General features: G+C 46.0%; 1 protein-coding gene across 1 annotated transcript; it reads right to left on the bottom strand.

Annotated features, from left to right (window-relative positions):
- Nucleotides 1-201: 201 nt before the first annotated feature.
- GCNT2 (glucosaminyl (N-acetyl) transferase 2 (I blood group)) lies at nt 202-22594 on the bottom strand. Its single transcript, XM_054192945.1, has 3 exons — nt 21450-22594; nt 4758-4850; nt 202-3578 (listed from the first exon to the last, which is right to left on the bottom strand). Exons 1-3 carry the CDS (start codon nt 22369-22371, stop codon nt 3388-3390), a joined length of 1206 nt encoding a protein of 401 aa, XP_054048920.1. The 5' UTR covers nt 22372-22594; the 3' UTR covers nt 202-3387.
- Nucleotides 22595-24918: the final 2324 nt, after the last annotated feature.

Below are 24918 nucleotides of genomic sequence, written 5' to 3'. Positions count from 1 at the left end.
GTAGAGGAATTGATATAGCTAGGGTGTGGACAAATATAGCAGGAGGGGGAATGGGAGGGCTGGGAGTCTTGTGGTTTAGGCTGGCTTTTGCAGCACCGCTGCCAGACATCGAGCCACAAGCTAGGCCTCAGACTCGTTCTCCCTTCTCTTCAAGAAATCCTGCTTGGGGACTTTTGTGGAATTTAATTCAGGCCTCTAGACAGGAGCCCTGGAGCAGCATTTGCGCAGATGCCGGGGTTGCGATAGCAGCCTCAAGCCCTGCAGTGAACGCGAGGAGGAGCCACAGTGTTGTATCTTGCTTTTCTTGGACCTGCTCTCACAGCTGTGCTCCCGGGGACTCTTTTGCAATTCCTGCAACCTGGCACGCGCTGACAGACATTTTTGGCTGCTGCGCACAACTCCAATGTTGCAGGCACACGCGGAGCATACATCTTTCTAGGGGCAGGGGATTTTTGGAGGTATTTGGGTGTGTTCAGTTGAAAGGGAAATAGCGTGAAACCTGCAAGTTATTCACAATGGGGAGCAGCAGACCAGCAGCCATGGCCGTTGTGTAAGCCTGAAACCGCAGCTCCTGCTAATGTCGGCTGGCTCTGGGGAATGCATGGCCACGGGGTCTCCATCTGCATCAGCTCTGCTTGTCACCCCACGCTGAGCACTGACTGCACCAGGTCCGCACCTGACCTGCCACCCTTTCTGCTGCCTTGCATCACCCCTGAGAGATAATGAGTGTCTCAATTCTCGTATTAACTTCAAGGTGCTGCACTGTGGGGTGGAAAACGAGCACCTGGCAATGCCTGCTGGACCTGAAGTAATAGTGTGTCTTAGGAAGATGAAAGCTTGGGAAGAAACTCTCAACTCTCACACCCAACAGCGACTTTAAAACCCTGTAGGAGAAAGTTCCACTTAATTTGAGACCTAGCAAGCACCACCCCTGTCAGCTCGTACACCCCATTGCAAGCCCAACTACGATGCTGTACAGCCACAGGGCAAAGTACTCCATGTCTTGCGCAACTACGTACTTGTATTAATAGACCAGTTAAACAAACCCCGATGATAAGTCCAAGATTGGTCCTAGGCTAAGACAACAGCAAGCAAGGCGTGAAGCAATGGTGATGTCTCTTCCCTACTGCTGACAGAAGGTGCAGAAGTGCTCCACCAAACATCCTCTCCTCCCTACCTCACCTATAGAGTGACAAAAGAGGAACGCATGCTCCTTCTCTCGCTCATTTTTAGTATTTTGAATCTCTGAGGTGCTAGGGAATGAAGGAAAAATGTTGCAGTATCTAGAACAGGCACAGAAGTTTGCGGGGTCATGGAGCTGCTCATACATCAGGTTCAGAGTACAATACCCTTTTATATTCGTATTTTCAAACTGCCAAGCTTATTGCTTCTGCTGTTGGGTGATATTTTGCCATTTGCCTGCAGAGTCTGAACAATGAAAAGTAATCTTGTTTGTACTCTGTGCCACTTTAAATATTCACATAAAATGATGAGAATGCCTTTATTTTATTTGGGATATTTCAACCTGCCGAATATTCAGCTTAGTAAAACAAAGTGGGGGCTGATTCCAGACCTCTCAAGTTGGACACCCTAAAACTCCCTCTTTAAAAGAATGACTCCAAAATACTTCTCTCTTCAGCTGCCACCATGGCAGCAAGTTAGCAAAGCCCTCTTCTTCTCCCCTCCCCCCAAAAAAACCAAACAGGTTTTCCACCAAAGTTCTGCTCTGGAGGTAAATTCTCAGTGCCTTTCTGCAGGGATCAGCATTATTAGGTGTTGGCAGCTCTAAATGCAGAATAAGCTGACTGAAGCAGATCCCGCCTGTTCAGACCCTTCCCTGGGGGTTACCAGCTGTGCTTCAGGATGTCTGAATGTGATGTGTTGTCATTTCTGAACTGCTGCAGGTTGCAATCCAGTTTGCTAAAAGACCCTGGAATTAGGAATGGTTTAATAAAGTTGATGGTAAATTGCTGTTATTCAAGAGGTACTCTTTGAGCCATCTTCGCTTGTTCAGAAGAGAGACAGGAGAGCAGCACACACACTCTCCTTAGACTCAGGCATCCCGATTTATACTGCCTCCATGCTGCTAATCAGGTCGCTCAGCAGTGCTGCTAAAACGCCCCATAAATGCAACCGTCATAGCTACAGGAAGAAGTATTCATAGTTTTGCTTCCTTGCTTTGTTTTTTAGAACACAATGACTGATACCCGTAACTTTTGCCTTCCGTTTGCCATACAAAAATATTCCCGAGCACTGATTTTTTTCTCTGCGATATGCCTAGTCTGTTGAGATTTTGTGTGCTTGAAAGTTTTATGTAGACTTGGAAGGGAAAATCTGCTCAGCTATTTGTTGGCCTCCCTCTAGTGGCTGTTATCGGGGAATAAAAATAGGGCTGTGATGAAGTGGGCCCCAAGGTTAAGTATGTGCATTAAACATTGTATGAAGATGAAAGGAAGTATACTTGGGAAGAAGGCTTATGCCATAGCGACATATGACACAGAATTCCTGAGTTACTGCCAAAGCTCAGTTACTGTTCTTTCAGTCCTGAAAATATTTATCTTGCTACTTCCTTCCCTGCTTTCCATCTCTCCCTCTGTGTCCTTACATATAACAATCTAAGAACACTGGTGGCCCACAATCTGCGTGTAGAGAGGTTTGGTGTTTTTTTCCAGTCCTGTTAATCGGCCAAGACAAATATGCAAGCCCCTGTTTTTCAGACATGGAGATGGGCTCCTGTGCCTGAAAGCCTATCTGATTTTTCTAACCACACCCATTGATTTAGTAAAAGATGCTGTTTTCTCTTACAAACCTTGTCCCAACAGGTATATAAATAACAGGTAAGATATGGGAAGTGCAGCGTCTTTATTCCATTTCCAGTGCTTTTCCACCAGTTCTCTGCAGTAAATATCAGTATCTTTGACAAAAGGGCATCTCGTGTATAACCAGCAGTTGTGTTCTTGCTTTTAAGATCTTTCTGACCGTGACTCATTACCTTTTTGCTTACCAAATGTGAACATTTGTCTTTTAGACACAAGAAGTGGTAGGGATGATACAGTCTTATAGAAAAAGATAGCAGTGACAGTGTAGCAAGACAAAAGTTGGGGCTGGAAAACAGCCCATTAAAAATGTCAAAAGTACAAAGATCCTCCAGCTGCAACAGAAGCTTTTCCCTGATGTCTCTTTTTGGATCTTTTGCACTTTGGCCGCCAGGTGTTAAGTGGGAGGTGAGGTTTGCAGGCAGGATGAGACAAGCTGACCCGAGCTGCATCTACAGAACACCCTAAGGAAACCCATCTCATGAGTTCGTGCTTCTGGCACAGCAGAAATTAAGATTGCTGCTGTTCTCTTGACTGCTTCTGTTGGTGTTGTAGCCTGGGGTTTTGCTAGCTAAAAATACCAGTTGGGTTCCACCTGAACCTCACTCTGGGACAAGGTTCTCTGCCGATGTCTCAGCTCCAGGCACTCCACAGTCAGGGGGTATGTTTTAAGCTCAAACTTATTTGCAAACATACAGTTAGAGTTAAAAAGCCACTTGAGGTCACCTGTTCCATATATGCAAATCCCTCTGACATAATGGCCTGCCAAAAGAGAAAGAAAAAAAAACAATGTCAAAATCAAGGATCCAAATCATTCTTTTTTGAGAAGTTTTATCTGCAAAGCCACTGTAAATAATTTCCTACACAAGAAACATGCCAAATGGCCTACAGGACGTGCAATGGGAATAAGTATGAAAAATGGGATGAAATGAAGAAAGTTACTTCAGAATATATAGTGAGCAAAATAAGGAGATAGTTCAGAAAAGAAGTGTTACTACTTGAGACTCTTTCTCAGACAAGGCTGAAACACACCAAAGCGTTCCTTCTGTTAGTGAAGAGAAACTCATACTTCTGCTCGGACTAGATTTCCCACTAACTAATTCCGGCTGATATTGGTGTAATTTCACTGATTTCAATGTAGTTATGCCGATATAAAACTGCTGCAACTGAAGTTGACTGAAGTTCTCAAAAACTTTCCCCTCAACACAAACAACTATGTTATGGATTAAGAATTCTTGAAATAAAATTCGTATCATTAGCATTTTGGCATTCCCTTTCTCATTCCACTTGGATATGTCAGAATTAGTAGCAGTACGCAATGTACAAACAAGTGACTGAAAAATTGAGCGTGCCATACAGAAGATTATCTACTGCTAATGTTACATCATGAAATAACATGACATAGGAAAAGTCAAAGCTCAATCATCATTGCCAGCATGCAGGTCCTTAGGTTCCTCGTCAGCTGTGGCTCTGGCAGGCATCAGTGCCCATTTGAGAGCTGGGATTTATCCGAGTCCACACAGGACACCTTCCATGCACACTGCCGCTGGCTCTAGCTCATCTGTGTCCCAGCGAGAAACATACACGTGGGCTATTCCCACCCACCTGCGAGAAAATTCCCCCAGGGCCTTCAAGAGAATAGTCAGCTAACTCATGTGAGCTCTAAGCGCTGTCAAATATCCACCTTTCCAAGGCTGATATATTCAATAAAATTCCTGATGAAGAAGCAACTGTTCCAGCTTCCTCATTGTTTATGTGGCTACTATCATTCATATATGGACTATGAAGGAGATGACTCCTTTTTAATGTCTTCTCTCCAATCAAGTGCTGTCTAAAAACGGTATCACATTATGATCAGAGGCCATAGGAGTACAGAAACAACAGTCGAGTGTTTTCACTGTATGAACAGGAAGAAGAAATAGAGAAAAAAGTACACATTACCATGACAGCCTCCATGGCTCTCTTCCATATCAATCCACTTCACGGCTTTCAGGTCACCTTCCCATGAAGCGTTGGGCATGGAGCCTGGAACACCTGCAATTAGAGAATAGAAAATCAAATAATTAGTTCTTTTAACAGCTATGTGTTCAGGTTTATGTCCACTCTCTGGGACCTTTCTCCACAGAACTGGGATGTGTATGGAATATGTATCAACAGATGCCTATCTGCTAGCCTTTTTGTCAAGTTTCTTCATTGAAAGCTGCTTTCGTGACATAAACAAGATGTCAGCCCAAGAGACCTAAACATTTCACTTGAGAAATAAAACCCCTCTTTTGCAGCAGCCTCAGTGTGATACTGCATGCATGTACTCATGTCACCTTCCCAACCAGCACTGCCTTCCAAGGGATATTTGAACACTGAGCCACCGACACCTAGTATCTTCACGTGAATTTGGTGGTAAATACTTTCTTTTTTTTTTTTTTTTTTTTTTTCCAAAAAGAGGCTAACAGAACAAATTCAAGCATGATACAACTGGATGGACCTGTTGAAACTCAATTATAGCCTGTAATGTTATATAATTATATATATAAGTCTAGGCAGGTCACAGGACCTATCTAGGAGATAAACCAGTAAGAGGACCTCTCCTCATCAGTAAGTGATCAAGTCCTGCTATAACCTGGCAAACATCCATTTTAAGTAATTAAGGGGGAAATGCTGAAGAGTAAACAGGCAACATGTATGCAATGTGTAGGCAACTGCTGTGAGTCAAGGGGATTTCAGTATCTTCAGCACAAAGCAGTAACTATACCAGACCATTGCCACGGGATGACGTCTTTGCCTCTGAAAGCAAGAGCAGATCAGGTAGGTACAGCGAGGGAAACCTTGTGCCTGGTCTGTACTGCAGTATCGTATTCAATTCAGTGAAAGAAGTTCATTGAAGTATTTTCTAAAACTGTCTTCAGAATACAGAAAAAAAACCAAAGCCCCAAGGTATAAAATAATAAAAGCTTTCTATGAACCCAACCCTTTCAGCAAATTTTATCTTTCTTATTGGCTCAATCAGTCGTTGAAGAACAAAACAATGATATGGACTGTGTAACTGCCACCTGATGTACAAACCGCTTCGCTAAGAAAAGCTGGAAAAGCCACAATTTCTCACTGTAGCACAAACACTTGTATATAACTTATCTGCCTGCTTGGAAAAAACTAATCATCTTTTCTTCTTTCCTGCCCAGCAAGCAATGACGAATGCTGTACCTGAGCTATCAAAAGGCAGAACAGGCAACGTGTGGGGAGCCAGCAGGTACAAAACCACAGATGCTATTTCTGCTTTCTCCAAACGAAGCTGAAAGCAAAGGAGAAGACTGACTTGCTCAAGTGCAAAGAATTACTGCAGGGTTACTGCTGAGGATTACCTGGCACTCAAGCTTTTTAACAAACGCGGCAGAAGTGCCAGCACTGGCTGGTGGCGGTGACCGGGGAGGAGAGGATTTGTACCAACCTGGCTGCTCCTCGCGTGCCCAAGGGGGTGACAAGGCAAGCTGGGCATCGCCGCTCTGTGCCGCTCACGCACCGCTGAAGCTCAGCCCCTACCCCACAGCCCCCCGTAGCAGATAGCCCTCCTCACTAGCAAAACTGCGATTTTCGTTGATCTGTGTTGTACACATAGGGGCTGGGGAGTTCAATAGTGATGCCAGTATTAAGTATTATTACTATTAATAATTACTATTAACCCTGCTACTACCCTAATCATAGCTGATGCAAAAGTTAATCTGGTTTAACAGATAAACATGTTCAAATGTTTTTCTTCCAGATTTTTAATAGGGATGTTTAAAACCTGTTATTCCTACTTACTCCTGTTTTCTTTTTAAAGGAAACACGTGTATGAGTGTCAGGGAGGGAACCATGCAGCTTTTTATGAAAACATCTTCATGACATTTGTATTATTATCTGTCATTTGTACTAACTCTGTATATTGAAAGACAGCCATTTTCCTCGATTTACAGTGAGATGAGAATGAAGCCTTTTAGAGCTTATACCGAATGCATAATAGCACTGGTTTGCAGTTGTGGGACCTGTGCAAAGACAGGGAACCTAGGCCCTTCAAATACGATTTTTAACTAAAATAAAATTGACGTTTTAATCTCCAGTTCTGACCTCTCTCTTTCTTTAAGGGTAATTAGCCCATCTTCCTGGTTTTCCTAACTTCATTTAAAATGTGTATTAATATAGGTTATTTACTTTGCTGGTTAGCTACAATCCTAAACAGGGTGATTTGCCAGCGGTTCTGTAAAGCACAATTTCAACTGGTGACTGCAGCACACGCAAGAAGCCCTCTGTGCCGAAACGGTAGCTGAGAATGTGTCATCATCCTAACTTTGGTGATTTCTAAAAAATAAAGGCGAAAGCAAAGTAAGATTTTGTTACTACTTTGGTTTTTTCTGTTCCTTTCCTAGATGGCAACAAGTACAATACATGGTTTTTTTCTGTTCCTTCCTTAGATGGCAACAAGTAGAGTCACCATAACGCAACAACTGTTTTACTTGTGAGCTTGTAAGAGAAGTGCAGGGAAGGAGAAACGAGATCCTAAAGGCACTGGATAATGTCAGGGGCGGTTGAGTTTGGAGTTGGGTTTTTTTGAGAAATTGGATGGGAGAAAGGTTAAACATCAGGGTTGGTTTTTCTTCTGTTTGCTTGCTTTGCTCTGTGTTTTTAAGGATAGCTTGTTCCTGGTAAGTAAGGGTGGTGGTTTGCAAATAGCGAGTCATGACTTTTGTATCTGATGCAAAAAAACTGTATGATCCAACAGCAGAACCACCATAGCACTTTGCCATAAACAGAGATATATGTGGCAGCTATAACCAGAACTTTGTGACATTATTTCTCTCCCTCTGTATATTGGGCTGTTATCAAATAAAATAACATGCAAAAAAATGTGGGTTTGTCCTGGGGAAAATTCGGAAAATATTACTCCTCCGCAGAAAGCATTAAGCTAAGATAACACTTTATAAAAAGACAAAAAGAGGCAGTGATGGCAGGGGATAAACACTTTAAATGGCCTGGGATGTGCATTACTATCCCAAATTAAAAACCTGTTCATAACAGATGGCAGTAAATGTGGTGGTGTGCAGAAAGACTTGGAAAATGCTGACACGGTGGGAAAGCAGAAAAATGACGGACAAAACAGGAACAATCCCAGGACATCCACAAAAACACTGGAAGGCACTGCCTTCCAGGAATACAAAACTACTGACTTCACATTATTCACCATCTCCCAAATTGAGTAAACTAGGCATTTTTGTAAGTTAATTAAAGAGTGGAGGAATGTGTAGCTCAGCACTGGGAAAAAAAAAAATGGATTTACCATATTTTCCTTTAAATATTTGTTTGAGCGACTGATTTCAGATTCAGAAGATGTTCGGGGGTCCTATTCTTATAAATACAGCTTGTCTGAAAAGTGGTGCTGATGGTAAAAGTTAATATAAACTTCATCATGAGTTGCTCACTCTACTTTTGTCCAGCTCTCGTTCTCCCACTCCATCAAGGTTAGTGGAGTTTTCTCCCCAAAAACAGGGAGGAGGGAAGGGAAGAGCCACCTCACAGGCAGCGGTACTGAGCACTGCCCTGGAAACAAGTTTGCCACCACCAGGTCTTAGAAAGAGCCACCAGCAGAACTGCAGTGCTCGCGTGTGAAGACAGACACGAGTGACTAGAAAGATGTGCCAGCCCCTCCGATGCCTTTAATTTCATGTCTTCCCACGGTGGCGGAAGTTTGGAGGCAGGAAAAACACTGCTTCAGAGCCTGGACCTCACTCACAGCACAAAGGCAGCAGAGCCTGCTTCTCTGCAAAGCTCTTCCTGGTTTTTTGCCAGTGCAATTCCATTGAGAGCTGATCTGTATGTGTTGGCTCCAAGAGACAGCCCACTCCCTTTCCTCCTTGCTACTGTGTATTAAGACAAACATAGGCAGCTTACACAAAACGAGTCACTGCGTTGGCATTTCGGTAACACACACATAAACCGACATTGGGCTGGGAATCTTGCAGCATAAAAGGCTGCCTGATTTGCCTTGACCTTCCAATCCTGTACCTGTGATTCCAGGATCAAACCCACACATCAGTTCAAACCTAGCTGCCCATGGGCTAATCTCCGACAGTCCACTGAAGCAGCCTCGTTGGCATCTCTCTCTAGGGAAAGGGACAACTTCTTTACACTTACGTGCCACCAACTGATCCAAGCTTTTCTCCTGCACTTTATAAGCTGGTGCACAGGAATTTGTACTTCAGAAATCTGCCTGGAATGGTGTACATATCACCCTCGGGAATATTATTCTGCAAGACCTGTTTGAAATCAACTACAACTTTTGCTGGACTTCGGGGCCATGTATTTATGTTTGGGAAACATGCAGGACTTGGGGTGGGCCATGTATAGGGGGGCAAGTGCATACCCTCTCCCCTACATGTGAAGGCATGCAGCCCACTAGTGTGTGAGAGGGATCTGGAAACAAATCCCTTTGATGGCTTTTGGAGAAGCAAGATGGTACAAGGAAGTACATATGGGACTAGTAAGACAGTGTGGCCAAAGACGATGGAAGCCAAGTGGATGCCAAGCTGTGTCCCTAGGTCTTCATGGACCAGGGCAGCTGCTCCTAAGCATGAAGACGTGCGGTGTCCTTGAACCCAACACACTGCAAAGCCCACCATCCCTGGGACCTCCCTTACCCTGTTCTCCCTAGAAGACAGGTCAGCCAAGTGGATAAACGTCCGGGACACTAAACGCAAGGAGGCTCATTGCTTACCACTAGTGCTGACAACACAGGCTGTCACCTGCATGGGTGTTTCTGCATGTGAAACAACAGGAGTGGCGACAACCTGTTGGTGGGCACCAGCAAGAGCCACAGCTGGAAACACCTCCATGGAGAAGAAAGCCATGGTGGCCACCACAAAGGGCTGGCACCATGCAATGGCCAAGTGGCGGCAAGTGCTGGGGCAGGGAACTCCATGCCCTCCCTGGACCTGATGCCCTACCTGGGATCCTGTTCAGCGTCACCCAGAAGTGCTCGTCAGGGCTGTAGGTGTCCTCAGACCATGCCAGCAGATCGATGGCATGCTGGTCCCGCAGCACAAATTCCACGAAGGGTCGGGTGACGGCCACGTACGCAGAGCCAAAGTAAATGGTCAGGTTGTGGGGGGGGGGCGCCTTGCGCAGCTGGGGGGTGACCAGCCTTGAGGTTTTGTGCCCGGTTCCCTCCCTGTGGACGTATTTGGTGCGTGCAGTAACATGGGGTGGTGGCAGCACCCCGGGGGTGATGTTCTTGCCCCCAAAGCTCTTCAGCAGCCGGACGATCTCCCGGTTGGTCTTCAAGGGGAAGTCCTGGCCACAGGTGTTGAGGAGGTAGCGCCAGGGCACGGCCGAGGCCAGCAGGTCCCTCATGCAGTGGAGGTCAGCCCGCAGGCGGGAGATGCCGCCGTAGACCACCTGCTCCGCCCGGGAGGCGAGGAAGGCGTTGGGGAAGCAGCCCACCAGGTGCCGCACCGCCTGCTGGAAGGGGGCCGGCGCCTTGGCATCCACGTGGACACAGTAGACATTTTGGGGCATGTACACCGCCCTGAAGAGCCGCTCGAATGTCTCAAACTCCTTGTGCACGGTCATGACATAGGCGAGGGGGAAGGCGGCCTCCTCAGCCGAGAGGGCGCGGGTGATGTAGTGGCTGCGGGACACGTAGGTGCTGCAGGGGGCTGCCCCCAACCATGGCTGCAGCTGTGGGCCCCTCAGGCAGGGGGCCCGGCCGGCCAGCAGCGTGCCGCACGCCCGCTCCAGTGCCATGGCTGCCTGGGAGCCCCTTCCACCCATCCCTCGCCACCCGCCATGCCACAGCAACATGGCAGTGCCCAGCAGCCCCACGGTGGCCACCAGCAGCCCCACCACCACCACCACCACCCGCCGCCACCGCATGGCCCACGCTGCCAGTCTCGGCCCACCCCTGGCCTGGCCAGCTGTCCCGGTTTGAGCAACACAGGACTAATTCCTCTTCTAATGCTTGGGAAAACTGCGCTTTTAGAAGACTCGGGTGTCTGTGAAATATTGAATTTGTGAAAATATTTACTTTGTAGCCAGCTATGGTACGCGGGTTTCAAGGTCTCAGTGTTTCTGAGTTAGCCAGGTGCGGGGATGAGGAGGAGCAAGACCCGGGCACTTGACCCAAGCTGGCCAACAGGAGTATTTCATACCACGAACATCACATTCTATATAAATAGAAAGTTTTCTGAGGAGTTTTCTCTCTCTTCCTTAACGGCAGTGATCCTGAGAAGTCCTCGCCCCAGTGCCAGACCTCAGAGGCCTTCCCTTCCTCCAAAAGCCATAGCGCTCGTGGCGTCCGACATTTGCTGTCCCCTGCTGGGAGTGCACAACTTCCTGCTCATATATTTGTCTCACTATAATCCTTGTATATTTTATATTGGTACCAGTATCACTACTGGTTCTTTAGTATTATTAATGTTGATTATTTAGTCTTACTCTATTAAATGTGTTTATATTTCAACCCTCGTGTTTCCTTGTTTTTCCCAATTCCCCTTCCCAGATGGGGAGGGGTCATCGGGTGAGAGAATCGTTGTCTAAACAACCATAAATTGCCCTAGGTTCCTCAAACCATAACACCGGCACCTCCTGAGCGGTCCCACACCAAGAGGAAACAAAGCAAGGCCGACCCATGAGATGCACCCCCGCCAGACGCCTCCCACGCTGGGGAAGGGCAGCCTTGCCACCACCCATGGCTGGCCCAGCACCCTGGGGTGCTCCCTGCATCTGACACGTTTCCAGACTGAGCCCCCAGGCTGGCACGGGCACTGCTGGGGACAAGGGGATGCACACCCCATGGGGCCCACCATGCCCTCACGGCCCTCCTGGCTGCATGAGAAGTCCCACTCTTGGACACAGGGCTTCATTCCCAGGCTCACTCACAATCTATTTTTAGGCTTTCCAGAAGTAAATTAGGTTTGTTTTCGAGTGGGTTTTTTTTTCAGCTTTTGTCATTTTACAGAGCTGCTCAAGGGAGAAATTAGGGTTAAACTGTCAGTGTTAGGAGGATGGAGAAAAGCTGATGAGCAAATGTAGGTACAATGGAAACGATCGCCTCCTAACCCTGTACAGCAACAAAAATTTGTCTGACTGGGCTCATGAGACAGCATACAAGAACAATCTGCTCTGAAATCCTGGTTTGTCTGTTTTCTTGTTTGTCCTGCGAGACAAGCTCTCCCACCTGTCCATGGGAGGGAGGTGGCTAGTAAAGATATGGGGGAGTCCTCAGAAGAAGAGATTTTTCTTTTAAGATCAAGTTGAAACAATGGACAAAAAAACGCCACCACCCCTCCTTAAAAATGTACAAAGGCTCAATTTTGTATTTTGCCACCATAAATTTTCATTTCATTGGGATATGCAAATGCGAAAATGTGTGTGTGGAGGGGTGAGGGGTTAACTAAAATAAACTCAAGACTGTCAAGCTTTAAAGCAGACCTCAGAACCTGGAGAGAATGAAATAAAACTCAGGAAAAACAGAAGCTTATTTGAAACTACTTCTTTCAAGACAGCAGTCTGAATTAAGGCAATGCATGTCCTCTCCTTGAGCTGTGAGGCTGTTGACAGTCATAACAGAGCTAAACTGCACCTACTGTGTTGAATCACCTGATGGATAATAAGGAAAGCTTCTCATTTCTGGTAGCTTCATTTGATTATATGTTTTGAATTAAGTTTTTCTGAGCTGTTATTGACCCATAAACTAACTCTAGTGTCTTTGGTAGGGTTAGGGGCAGTCCTGCATCAGAGGAGCTGAACTCTATGGGGCTGTTCAGGAAACACCTGCTTCCTGGAGTGGGAGTGAGCTGGACCTGTAGGGACACGCTGGGCATCGAGGACAGCCAACAGGAGAGCCGCTCTGCAGGAACTGCTGGTGCCCACCCTGGCACCCGTTCAGGCATGGCTCTTCCAACTTCCACCCAAGCTGCCCAGGTGGGTGCTGGCATCGGGGTTTGTCTCTCAACACACATAACACAGCTGTAGGCGTGGTCAGATGAATTTGCTCGTAGGTGAAAGGAAGGGACAGGTTCAGGTAGCCTGACTGGAGTTCCCCTCTAACAAAACCAAGGGCTGTTGGCAACTCAGCATCTGGGAACGTCAAGAAAAGTCTCTGTTACTGCAGCTGAGCTGGAGTTTAGCTGCTTACATGCATGAGTTGTGACAGACATTACCTGATGACAGAATTTAGAAAGAAAAAAGTTCTTCCTTAAATTACTGTCATCTGATTCTGTTATTCAAGGAGTTTTTCTGTTCGAAGCCTATTACACCAATGTCAGATAGTTGTAAAGACAGAGAAGCAAGGGAAGGAACACAAGCCCATTTACTAGCTGTGGCTTTTCAAAAAGACTTCTTGAAGACATATCCTTCCTTATCCTGTTGTCACTGAGTAGTGTTTTAGTGAGAAGCAAACGATTGGTTGAGAAGCAAGGTATTGTTCCTATTGAAAGCAGTACTTAAATTCCAATGACTGCGGATTGCACAGAGACCAAACCCTATTTTAAGTTATATCTTCTCAGATTAACTACAATATCTGAATGGTGGATAGAGCACAAGAGTAATTGTTGAGGAAATTCTGCCACAAAGTGATTGCTGTGAGTGTGTTGCAACACCTTCCCTTAAGCAGGTTTTTCAAAAGAGGAAGGTTTTGATGATGAGATTACGACAGCTTTGCAAGCATGAGACTCAATAACAGTCACAGGAAAATCCCTATATTTTTGTGCCTTATTGCTATGAGAAGTTCTTGCTCAATCAGGAAGTCTCATTAAAATAATGGAGAACATGAACAAGAGAGCAAGGATTAGTTATATGAGTAATGCTGCAGACATAGGTACAAAATACTTTCTGGAACACGGCTTATTCAACCAGCATCACTGTCTGGAATCATATCAAAAAACTTCTGCGTCTGTCTGTCTGTCTTTTGAAGGATGGGCACTAAGCTAAGGAAAAGGAACAATTTTAACAGGCAGAAAATAACCGCAATATTGCATATTAGTATGATGCATGTGTAGTGGAGAAGGTTGTTCCAAGAGCCTGTCTACAAACTACAGTGGGAGGGAGAGGTACCAAAGTAGTTTTGAGTGATTAAGTTGCTGTAGTGAGAAGCTCAGTGCAAACTTAATTGTCTGGAAAAAACACAGGTCTGTGTGTTTGTACAAGGAAACAGCCATATAAAACCTTAAAGATAAGGAGCTGGATAACGTGATTTATTAATTTGCTAGCAATGCTACTCAGAATTTTCTGGTATTACTCTTGTATCTCACACCCATATCCAAGGGAGGTGAATGAGATGTTCCTTGAGAGCCACCAGCTCTCATTTGGATGTAAAGCTACTACTTCAGATAAACTGCAGTGAAATTTTAACAAGGACAACTTCCATCTCTCTTGAGAACGTACTAGCTTGACTCACAGCATTACCTGCTACATGCCTGCCATTACCTGAGACATACCGTCTGCCAACTATTTTCCTTATTTTTCTGTCTACCATTCAGCTCCCAACCGTGGAGCTGACATCAGGATGGTGCAGACATATTTTCAAAGTTTTGGGGGTGGTTTAGCACTCCACTCACAGACAAAACTATCCAGCATTTTCATTTCTTCCCGATCATTGGTAAAATGAATGAATATGTTAGCAACCTTCATCCTGCCTGGAGAGAGCTGGGGTGAGTCTGATTCTTTGCACTTAGATAGACACAGTATGCAAATGTGTCAAAAACACTTAAAATTGTGCTTGGCACACAGCTGGAAAAGTTCGCACAAGCTGGAATGCAACATCATCTTCCACAGATTCCCAATTTCTGTGTCAGATTGTCAGCAACAGGAGAAAAAACCTCAAAGATACCAGGCTGAGGTTGCGGATGTCCCCAGATGCCTGTGCTTGACAGGAAGCTGCTGGAGGCCTGGTGGTTCTGGGATCTGTGCATTCAGATCAGAGTGCGGTCTGGGTTTGTGGGCTTGCACAGGACACTGTGGGCTAGCCCCTCTAGTAATTGGCTACCTCCTATTCACGCTGATGCAAAGTTTGTCTAGTTTTGCAGCAGGCAGCAATGGCATGCTGTGTACCCAATGTCCCTTTTGGGCTGGCACAAGAGCAAAAGTGTGCTTTTTTTACCCCCCGTCTCTGGGACATATGACCCACAGCAGGTCCCCATTCTGCAGGCTTCTTGCAGAAACCAGGAATAAAAGTGGTTCTGCCCCGGCACTTTCCTTGCAGAACCCCAGCTTGACTTAAACCAAGTGACTGCCAAGCGCCACTCGTGATCTCTGTGGAGGGATGTGCGTGACCAAGGCGCATCCCAGAGGTGGGACCATACTGTCCATGGGTGGCTGGGTGAATTTTGTGCCAGCCAGCCAGAGAGCAGGGAAGAGGGGCGCATTACTGTGGCTAACGGCTGGCATGGCTGCTAACCATCTTGCACTCCATGTAAGGGCAGATGTCCCCCGAACTAGTTGCTGTTGCTCTCTGCAGTGACAGGAAACAAAACATTGCTGAGCATGGCACCATTGCTGCATCGCCAGCGTTTTCGGGGAGAGAAAGGAACCACATGTTAGGAGTCTTATCATGGGAGCTTAGAAGGGCCGCTCTCGCAGGGCAGGACACATCTGCAGCCTTGCTCAGTTGCCGGAACATAACTAGGCACAGGACAGGAAATGAGTGGGTGATTTCTCTACCAGACACTTGCTACGTGCAAAATTTGCCTCGCAGCTCACAGCCTGAGGGGATTGCTAAGGATTTAACAGCCCTTATATTGGGACTGGCAACACTCGTTGCATCTCTGCAAAACTGAGATCAATGCCCCTGGCAAGTGATCCCCCCAGAGCCTGGTGTCCCCCCAATACTTCCCTGCCATACGTGCACCTGAGTTGGAGACATGCGTACTGGGATGGGGTTATCGACGCTGGACTTGGGGTAAGGTCAAAAAAGCAGTGTGTCTGGATATGAATGCTCTCATGCAGGGATTTTTTGTGGCATCCAGGAACAAGGATCCTGGATGACAGTAATGTTGGTAGCACGTTGATATTTTTGGTTGTTGCTGAGCAATCAAGGCCTTTTCTGCTCCTCACACTGCCCCACCAGTGAGTAGACTGGGAGTGCACAAAAAGTTAGGACAGCTGACCCCGATTGACCAAAGGGATATTCCATGCCATATGACATCATGCTCAGCCTATAAAGCTGGGGGAAGAAGGAGGAAGGGGAGAAATGTTCAGTGTTACGGCCTTTTGTCTTCCCAAGTAACCGTTACATGTGATGGAACCCTGCATTCCTGAAGATGGCTGAACGCCTGCCTCCCAGTGGGAAGTAGTGAATGAATTCCTTATTTTGCTTTGCTTGCATGCGTGGCTTTTGCTTTACTTGTTAAACTGCCTTTACTTCAACGCAGGAGTTTTTTCTCACTTCTACTCTTCTGATTCTCTCCCCCATCCCAACTGGGGAAAGTGAGCAAGTGACTCTGTGAGGCTTAGTTGCCAGCTGGGGTTAAACTACGACACAACTAAAACGTTAATTGTGTAACCACAATCAGCAAAGCAAATGTATCTGTGCAAAGCCTGCATCCAGAGCGCTGTGCTCTGTCTGTGCAACACAGTGCCTTTTGCAGACACACCGGCTAGTTGTGTGGCAGCGATTCCCCAACCGATTCCCTCAGTGACAATGCGATGTGAAGCGTATTCCTGAAGTTCTTGCTCCTCTTGTTCATAGCCCTCAGTTGTGCTGATGCAGTTTCTGTGGAGCCACACAGTGAAGCCTGGGGGAACGGTACCTTGCTAGGAATAATCCTTCCCCAAAAGCATCAGAGTGGAGACGCAAAACCCAGTTTCTCCTGGTGGTAGCTGGGTTTCTTGTTATGCCTAGATTGCTTGTAGTATTTGGCCTGCTTGGATATCGTGGTACAACACTCCACTGCGCCTGTGTGCTCCCAGAAGAGTCATTCCCAAACTTCTCTGCTTCTCCACCCGATTTCTTGAGTCTTGACTGCAATTCATTTCTAAATCCAGCTGTAGCAACTCCTGCCCCTAGGAATGGAGAGGTCCTTCATATCCGCTAGTGAACAGAGTGGAGGACACCTCAGGGCTGGCTCTGGTCAGAAGCCCTGTGGAGTAGAGGATGCTCTGCCAACATCTCTTCGTGATTAAATAGCTAAGACCTCATTTGCTTTTTCAATGGTATGGCACCTTGATGCATGTTGGTTAAGTTTTGAAGCTAAAGACAGCAACTATTAAAATGCTGCTGCCCCACCACAACAACAGAAGCTGTTGCACATATTCTGGTAAAGCAGGTAAGAGGCAGCACCTCGGGTATGTTTCCCAGGCTGCAGTAACAGTTCTGGTCTCTTTGCAACAGGGCAGAGAGGACAGAGCCCAACTAGGCAAGAAGCTGTCAAGAGGGACTCGGAAAGAGTCTGTATAAAACAGGACATTCTTGGCATGCCTGAATTTGGGAGAAATTCCATAAAATGAAACCTGAACAAGAAACTTGGAAAACAGCTGCAGGAGACTAGGAAAGAGACTTTGCACGTGCACAAGTGTGTTCAATCACAGCTTTGATAGAAGGGGTGAGGATGGTGGTTAATGTACTCTGGGAGATGAGCCTCTTACCTAAATAAATACTGCCGGCCCTGGTGATTTATTCACTGTCCCTGAACGTCCTGGTTGTTCATTCCCACTAAGCCCCTCTGGTCCTGCCAGCAGAGCCATTTATAGGACTGTGTATTAATCCAGGGCAAGGATCGATTACAAATAAACTCTTTTACATTTTCGAGGCTGGCGTTAACCTAGGTCATTTAAGACAGAAAGACCATCTGTATAGATGAACCTGGTGCCAGCAGCACCTAGTAGAAAGGCCAAAGTAGAAAACAGATGCTATTTTTGCAGGATATTGCAGTAAACTACCCGTGGCACGCAGATGACATTTGTTCATCAGACTATGGGCTAGCCCTTTTAACATGTTTATTTTGGCTGTGAGGATGCACTCTTGAATATTTCCTTATAGCTTACTTGTCAGTTGGAAGGTGTGCACGGTATAATTTTTAAAATTAAAGCAGACAAAGTTACGATTTTTTTCATTGAGATCAACATGAGAGAACTTCCTATAAGTAAAAGCTTTAGCACAAAGACTTGAGCACGTGAGTTTTAAACAGGCAAAGTTTGTAAGAGTGATATAACCCATGGGACTTTTAAGTTAAAGCTTCTATCTCATATCCTCATTTCCTACAAATATGTCTTAAATGCAATAACAAAAATTTGTTTGACTAGCAGTGTTGTATTTCCCAAATACATCTTGTCTGCATTGGAATGAAAATTGTACAGAAACTGTTGATACTGATAAAATACATGCAATGCCTTTAAATATTTCTGCCCTATCCTTCCAAGCTCGGATGTTAAAAAATGCCTGTATGCAAGTGGCATTGTAGAAGGTGGGTCGAGCCAGGCTTTGACTGAAAGGGGAAGGGCTGGTTCCTGTTCCTCCTCTCCTTCCCATTTTCCTCTCCTTTTTGCTCATATCTGCATGTTCACCCCCATCTTTAATTTGTGCTGACTCCAGTGCTGACCAGATTCTACACCAAGTCAATTCAATTCAGAGACTTAGAAAAAAAGTAGATTGTTTTTCTTTAGATCTAGTGTGTTGAAATGGCAAAAGTCCCGGAACAGGACTGCTGGGCAGAAAGCAGTGGGAAGGGATGAGCAGGAGAAAATCCCCTATTTTGGCAACAATAAGGTTTTAGCACTGAGCCGTCTTGTGCAACCTCACCCGTAGTACAGAAATGGGGCTGACGCAGAAGCGACAGTGCAACCACGCTCAGTTATTCTGCAGGTGAGACAATTCTGAAAAAGCAGTTTAATCCACTGCATTAGACTGGAAGTCAGGTGTCAGTGCTCCAGTGCTGCTTTTGCCCACGGCCTGGTTAAAGACACTGGGAATATCATTTTGCTCCTTTCTGCCTGCTTCTATGAATGGGGAATAATAGCACCGATCTCCCTTGTAAAAGCGTGTTGGTGTCTCTAAATGAGAAGTGCTGCTGTTACTCATCCTGACCTTTATTTTCGCACTTGAGCAATGTGTAAGTTACTAGTGTGTGTATGTAAGTTACCAGCATACGTCAATGTACATAGTGCGTACCCTTGAGGGATTATCACCTGAGACTGCCTGCATCCCAAATCATGCATATGCTGTGACCATATCACATGATAGCAGGGACAGGACCTTGGCTTGGAAGAGGATTCAGTAAACATACCCTAGGACTCAGTAGCATGGACTGTGGATGCACGCCTCTCCCCACCTCAGCCATGGTGACCAGAACCTACTTTCTGCTCTATGTGAGCAGAGAGGAGAAAGGTGGCCCAGTGGTTACGCTGCTGGGCTGGGACATGGCTGTTAACCTGCACTGCAGTGGTATGTGCTTCTTGTGAGAGCTGGGGGAAATGATTTAGGGCCAGTCACTTCAGGCCTAGATACTTTGCAAATACTTTCCCCTAATTCCCCCATGCTTCTTTTCCTTATCTCAGAAGTGACTTTCAAGAATTCTCTGTCACACAGGAGCCACGTGGGAGAAAAGTGGCCTGACAGAAATACCAAAGGTAACTTAAGACTTATTTGAAAACCAACAGAATGGGAACTGAAAGTCTTTAGCCTTTAGGTGGGGCTAAAAAAAAAAGTAAATCTTGGTCTTTGTTGCATGACTCCGGTTAATAAGCATGCTACTTTAAGATTCAGGGACCAAACAATCTTTTTTTATCTTTTATCTGAACTGAGATTATCATGGCTATCTGAAATCACAAATATCTATTTGGTTTAGTTCTTTCATGATATGCTGTACATCCAAACTGGTCCTTAAATGATGTCTCCACTTGCCTGGAGGCCTCCAACTATTTGTACTAACACCTGGACCACTGCCTGACACCATTATCTCCCTTTGATATGCCTGAAAAGCTAAAAGGAAGTGGCTTGGTCAAACTTGGACGTGAGGTTTTTGTTAGAGCTGGGAACTGAGTCCCAGGCTAACATTCCATGCACTGATAGAGACGACTTCTCATCCCAGCTCTGGATCTGACTTGGATACGTTCAGGTGCACGTCTGACACCCTATGCTATGCTTACAAGTTTGGATTCAAAATCCTGGACACATCAGCCCCTGAGTACATCTGTCAGATCTGCATGGCCACTTTTGGCCAGGTACCCTAAAGTGATGGCAGGGAAAACAAGGAAGAGGAAGAAAACATATCTGTTGTGGAAATGTTTCATCTTTTTCGGATTCCTCTTTTGGATGCAAAGAGAACACACACAGAAAAGTGTTACGCCAACGTGCAACACTGGAAAGCATATGGTGATGATCATGGAAATAAACAATGAAATACGCAGCCTATGTAAACTACACAGTGCAGTACAACAAATGGCAACCAGCTAAAGCTTTCTGAATGTGGAGAACATATCTGGTCCCAGGTTGCTTTTGAGGCAATAAGCTATAATAAGATCACAGCAACCGGCTTCCTGGAAAAGTCAGCTAGCTACAAATAATATATGCTGATGATTATACCGTAAATATCTCAATCAGTAATCGTTTGTGCATCATGTGCATGCCAGTTGTAAAATACAATTATCGGAAGATCAAGCGCTATTCTCAGAGAGTTATGTGATCATTTGAAAGCAGGCTGGCCTTGCAAGATGGACCCACAGTCTGCTGCTTAAGCTGAAGTAGACATGCTCTGCCTCTCTGTTACTGCTACCTGTTCTCGTTTCCCACAAGTTTACAGGAGGGAGAGGGTGGAAAGGAAAAAAAAAAAGACAAGAGAAGAAATTCATCCTTGCTTCCATTCCTTATATCCTTGCCTAGGGCTGCTGTGAAGCTCTAGGGAGTCAGGAGCAGTAAAGTCCTACCCAGGTACTTCTAAAAGCAATGTGCATGGGGGAGAAGTCCTGTGCATCTTCTGACCCTTTCCCAGTTGTATGAACAAGGTAAAACTAATTGTAAATATATAAGGTAAAGATGAAAATACTGGTTCTGATTCTGTTTCTCTGAACAAATCGTTGACTATGTACAATGGAATTAAGGCAATAGTTATGAGTACAGGGATTTTTTGCAGGTGTTACTGGAGAGCTGGTGTGTGTGCACATGTGTGTGCCCGCAGAAAAGCACATGATGACTAAAAGCAGATTCAAGCCTGAACTCAGATTTTCTGGCTCTGGAATAATAGATAGAGAGGGAGGAACTGACTTCTATTTGTGGAAGAATAAAATTCCCCCCAGCAAAATTAAGATCTTCTCTATAATGCTTACATAGCTTACATATTTTAATCTTTGTTCCTTCTCTTTTCTTCACCTCAGTTTTTACAGGTAAAAGGCTTAAATCAGCTGAAATGTCCAAGGATTTAAATTTGCACTTAGATCCCCTGGGCTTCTTCCTGCTCAGATGCAGAATGGTAACGCACATCCTGCACGGCACAGTCACCTCTCCCCCAATGGTTAAAAAGGGCAAGTAAGCTTATTTGATAGATCAGCCTTTTATATCCATTATGATCAATTTATATCAATTAAACTTTGCATCTAGGCTTTGTCAAAATCATCCTCAGATGTATGTCTCTCTGTGTGCACGTGTGTATCTACAGAAAACAAAAGTGAAGGCACACTCACCCGGGATCCTGTTCAGCGTCACCCAGAAGTGCTCGTCAGGGCTGTAGGTGTCCTCGGACCACGCCAGCAGATCGATGGCACGCTGGTCCTGCAGCACAAACTCCACGAAGGGTCGGGTGACGGCCACGTACGCAGAGCCAAAGTAGATGGTCAGGTTGTGGGGGGGGGGCACCTTATGCACAAGTGTCCTCAACATGAAAGAAAAGAAAGAGTATAATTGCTCCCTGTGGACGTATTTGGTGCGTGCGGTGATGTGGGGGGGTTGCAGCACCCCGGGGGTGATGTTCTTGCCCCCAAAGCTCTTCAGCAGCCGGACGATCTCCCGGTTGGTCTTCAAGGGGAAGTCCTGGCCACAGGTGTTGAGCAGGTAGCGCCAGGGCACGGCCGAGGCCAGCAGGTCCCTCATGCAGTGGAGGTCAGCCCGCAGGCGGGAGATGCCGCCGTAGACCACCTGCTCCGCCCGGGAGGCGAGGAAGGCATTGCGGAAGCAGCCCACCAGGTGCCGCACCGCCTGCTGGAAGGGGGCCGGCGCCTTGGCATCCACGTGGACACAGTAGACATTTTGGGGCATGTACACCGCCCTGAAGAGCCGCTCGAAGGTCTCAAACTCCTTGTGCACGGTCATGACATAGGCGACAGGGAAGGCGGCCTCCTCAGCCGAGAGGGTGCGGGTGATGTAGTGGTTCTGCGTGATGTACTCCGTGCAACTGGATTCGCTGAATGATGTTTTTAAAGCATTTTCCTTCAGAAAGGGTGCCTTATCTTCAATAAGTGCATTACAGGCTTCTGCTAAAGTTGAATTCACAGAGAGGTTCAGCCTCTGAAGAGATTTTTGTGCATGCAAATCAACAGCGTAGAAAACAAATGGAAGCGAAACACTTAGAACCAAAACAGCAACGAAGCAGTACCTGAGAATATTCATTGCTGCTCAGAAAGAGAGTCTCACTTGAAATATTGCAAAGAGGTCAGATCAGACACCACAAAGAGCTTGTTTGCTGGCTGCGCTTGCTTCCTGCCGGAGAACGCATGCGTCCACCTGATGCATAGTATGCAGCTGCCCGGCCTTACTTTCAATATTAATAGTTTCATAGACATTGTTGCTGTGGAAGCAGCACAAGTAACGAACAACTTGCAGACAGAAGCTGCTTCATGGCACCCTGAGGATTAAACAGACACATTGCATAATTACTACCTTGGCAACGAACAGACGGCACTACATATTTCACAGTGTCCCTGAATTGAATTTATGGGTATGTTCTTAACTGCACCCTCCCCACTCTCCTTGCATATAGCTGTAAAACTTCCTGTGCGTGCACCCTGTGGCAGGAAAACCTCATATTTACCTCTTGCATTATTCTATTTTTTTACTTATAGGAAGTATTTTTTTGAACCACCCAAGTGTATCAGTCATCGCTGCTTCAGAATTACGAAAGGCTTGTTCAGCATACCATGCTACTGTGTAAGGCCACCAACACTCACGTATTAGAAGCAGGACAGTCTTTTTTCCTCTGTGTAGAGTTATATCAGAGCCATTGGGTTTTTTCAGCAATGTTTTCTTCATTTGTAAATTTGAAATCTGCCAAATAGTTTCAGCTAAGGATGAGTTGTGATGAGCTCTGGGCTTACATCCATCAGAAGGAGCTGGGTTAGCGAAACCTGCTATTTAAACTACTTAAGCTAACCTTAGGCTTTCTGATGAGACATTCTTGTTTCTAAAAGTCTTGCATGCATTTGGTATAACAACATGTTTATACAATGAGCTTCTGGCATGGCTCTGACTGAAGTGAAATACTTGGTAACTCTCCCTCTTCTAACTCCGAGTCTGTTCATGTGGATCTGCTGCCATGAGACAGCATGACTGGACCTTATTAACTTTTTTCAACATCACATTATTTTGATGCAACATGAAGTAATGCTGAGGAAATATCAGATGATCTGAGATTACACCGATAAATGTTTTGACTGGGTAGTCCAGCATGCTACAAAAGCAGAAATACTATCACCAACCTTCCAGCTCATGCAGACAAGCCACCTCAGGCGCTGGCAGGTCCCTCACAGAAGCTGCGCTTTCCTCCCATCCTGGCCCCAAACACTGCTGGGAGTCTCCGTTCAAACAGATTGAAGGCTGCAAGCAGGAGTTTCAACCCATCAGGTACAGTCACAAGCTGTAATGAGGAGAGGAGCAGTCGAGAAACTTTGTAAGGACTTGTGGCTAGATTGTCCCCCAAGAGGCTCACCGGTGCAGGACAGACCTGTCAGTCAAGCTTACCCGCTGATGGCAAGCAGCAGAGCAGCTTCTCACCAGGGTGTCAGCAGGGACAGGTAGGGACAGCCGTGGTCACACTGGAGATCCAGTGCAGCCTTCTTTGTGGACACCAGCACCTTTGGAAGGAGGACGGCTCCGACGGAGCTGAGGGGCTGGAACAGAGATGTGCAAAGTCCCAGGAGGTAACGGAGACTTGCCTGATGAGAAATCATCTGGAAAATGCTGCCACAGCCCAACGGTACAGCTTGTAGTGTTGTACTGTACTGTACTGTACTGTTGGGGATTCAGAGAGATGAGCAGATGCTGAGACCACTGTCCAAGTCCAGCAAAGAAATGTACAGCAAACACCACCGTGAAGGGACAACATATCCCAGTGCAGTGACTGGTGAATGCTGTCCTGATGTGCACAGACCTGCCTGGAGCGCTTCAAGCCACTGCTCATTCCTAATTTGATTGTTACAGTGAGTTAGGAGTGAACTAGGAGTGAACAACACTCACCTGTTTAACACTTTAGTAGCACAAACTGCCATGACCACCAGTGACTATAAGGCCAGCAGCCCCTTGCTCTCCTCTGTGCACTCCATGGACCATCGAGTTCAATGTCTTCCCAACTGCTCAAGTGAGCCAGCTAGCTACAAGAACCATTTCTTCCCCTGTGCCATGGTCTTAACATGAGACCTCCATCCAGCTGGAGTTAGGAAAATGTGGAAGGAGGAAAAGGGGGGGCAGGTGCCAACATTCCTGCAGGAGCCACAATTTTCTTGGAGAAGTCTCAGCTGGGGGCAGAAAACACAGGTAGCTTTTCTAAAGTATCAAAGGCTGAGGTCTTCCAAGGCATTTAGATGCCTTTGAAACTGATGGCTCAGGTGCTTTTAAAACTCTGTTTTAGGCACTGTGTAACCTACTACACAGCTAGGAAGACTTTTAAGAACTTAAAATATATATATTTATACATGCGTGTGTGTATACGGAGACTGTTTTTCTCTTAGGTGTTGAAGTTTGCAGTACTGCTATGGTCTGTAGCAAACAAGTAAGCTACATGCAGAAAACAAGAGATAGTCCTGCTCATCATAGGAGTGAAATGCAAGATTTAGCTTTTCCTTGGTGGTGGTGTTTTTCTTGCACAGACGTTGCTGCCAACACCGTTGCGGCAATCCAGGCTAACCATGATCGTTTGGTACTACGAGCTTTCAGGGAAGGAAG

Source organism: Rissa tridactyla, chromosome 2 (assembly GCF_028500815.1).
Source record: "Rissa tridactyla isolate bRisTri1 chromosome 2, bRisTri1.patW.cur.20221130, whole genome shotgun sequence".
NCBI classification, from domain to species: Eukaryota; Metazoa; Chordata; class Aves; order Charadriiformes; family Laridae; genus Rissa; species Rissa tridactyla.
Note: the sequence above shows the minus strand (reverse complement) of the source record. Positions and strands in the feature narration are given on the sequence as shown.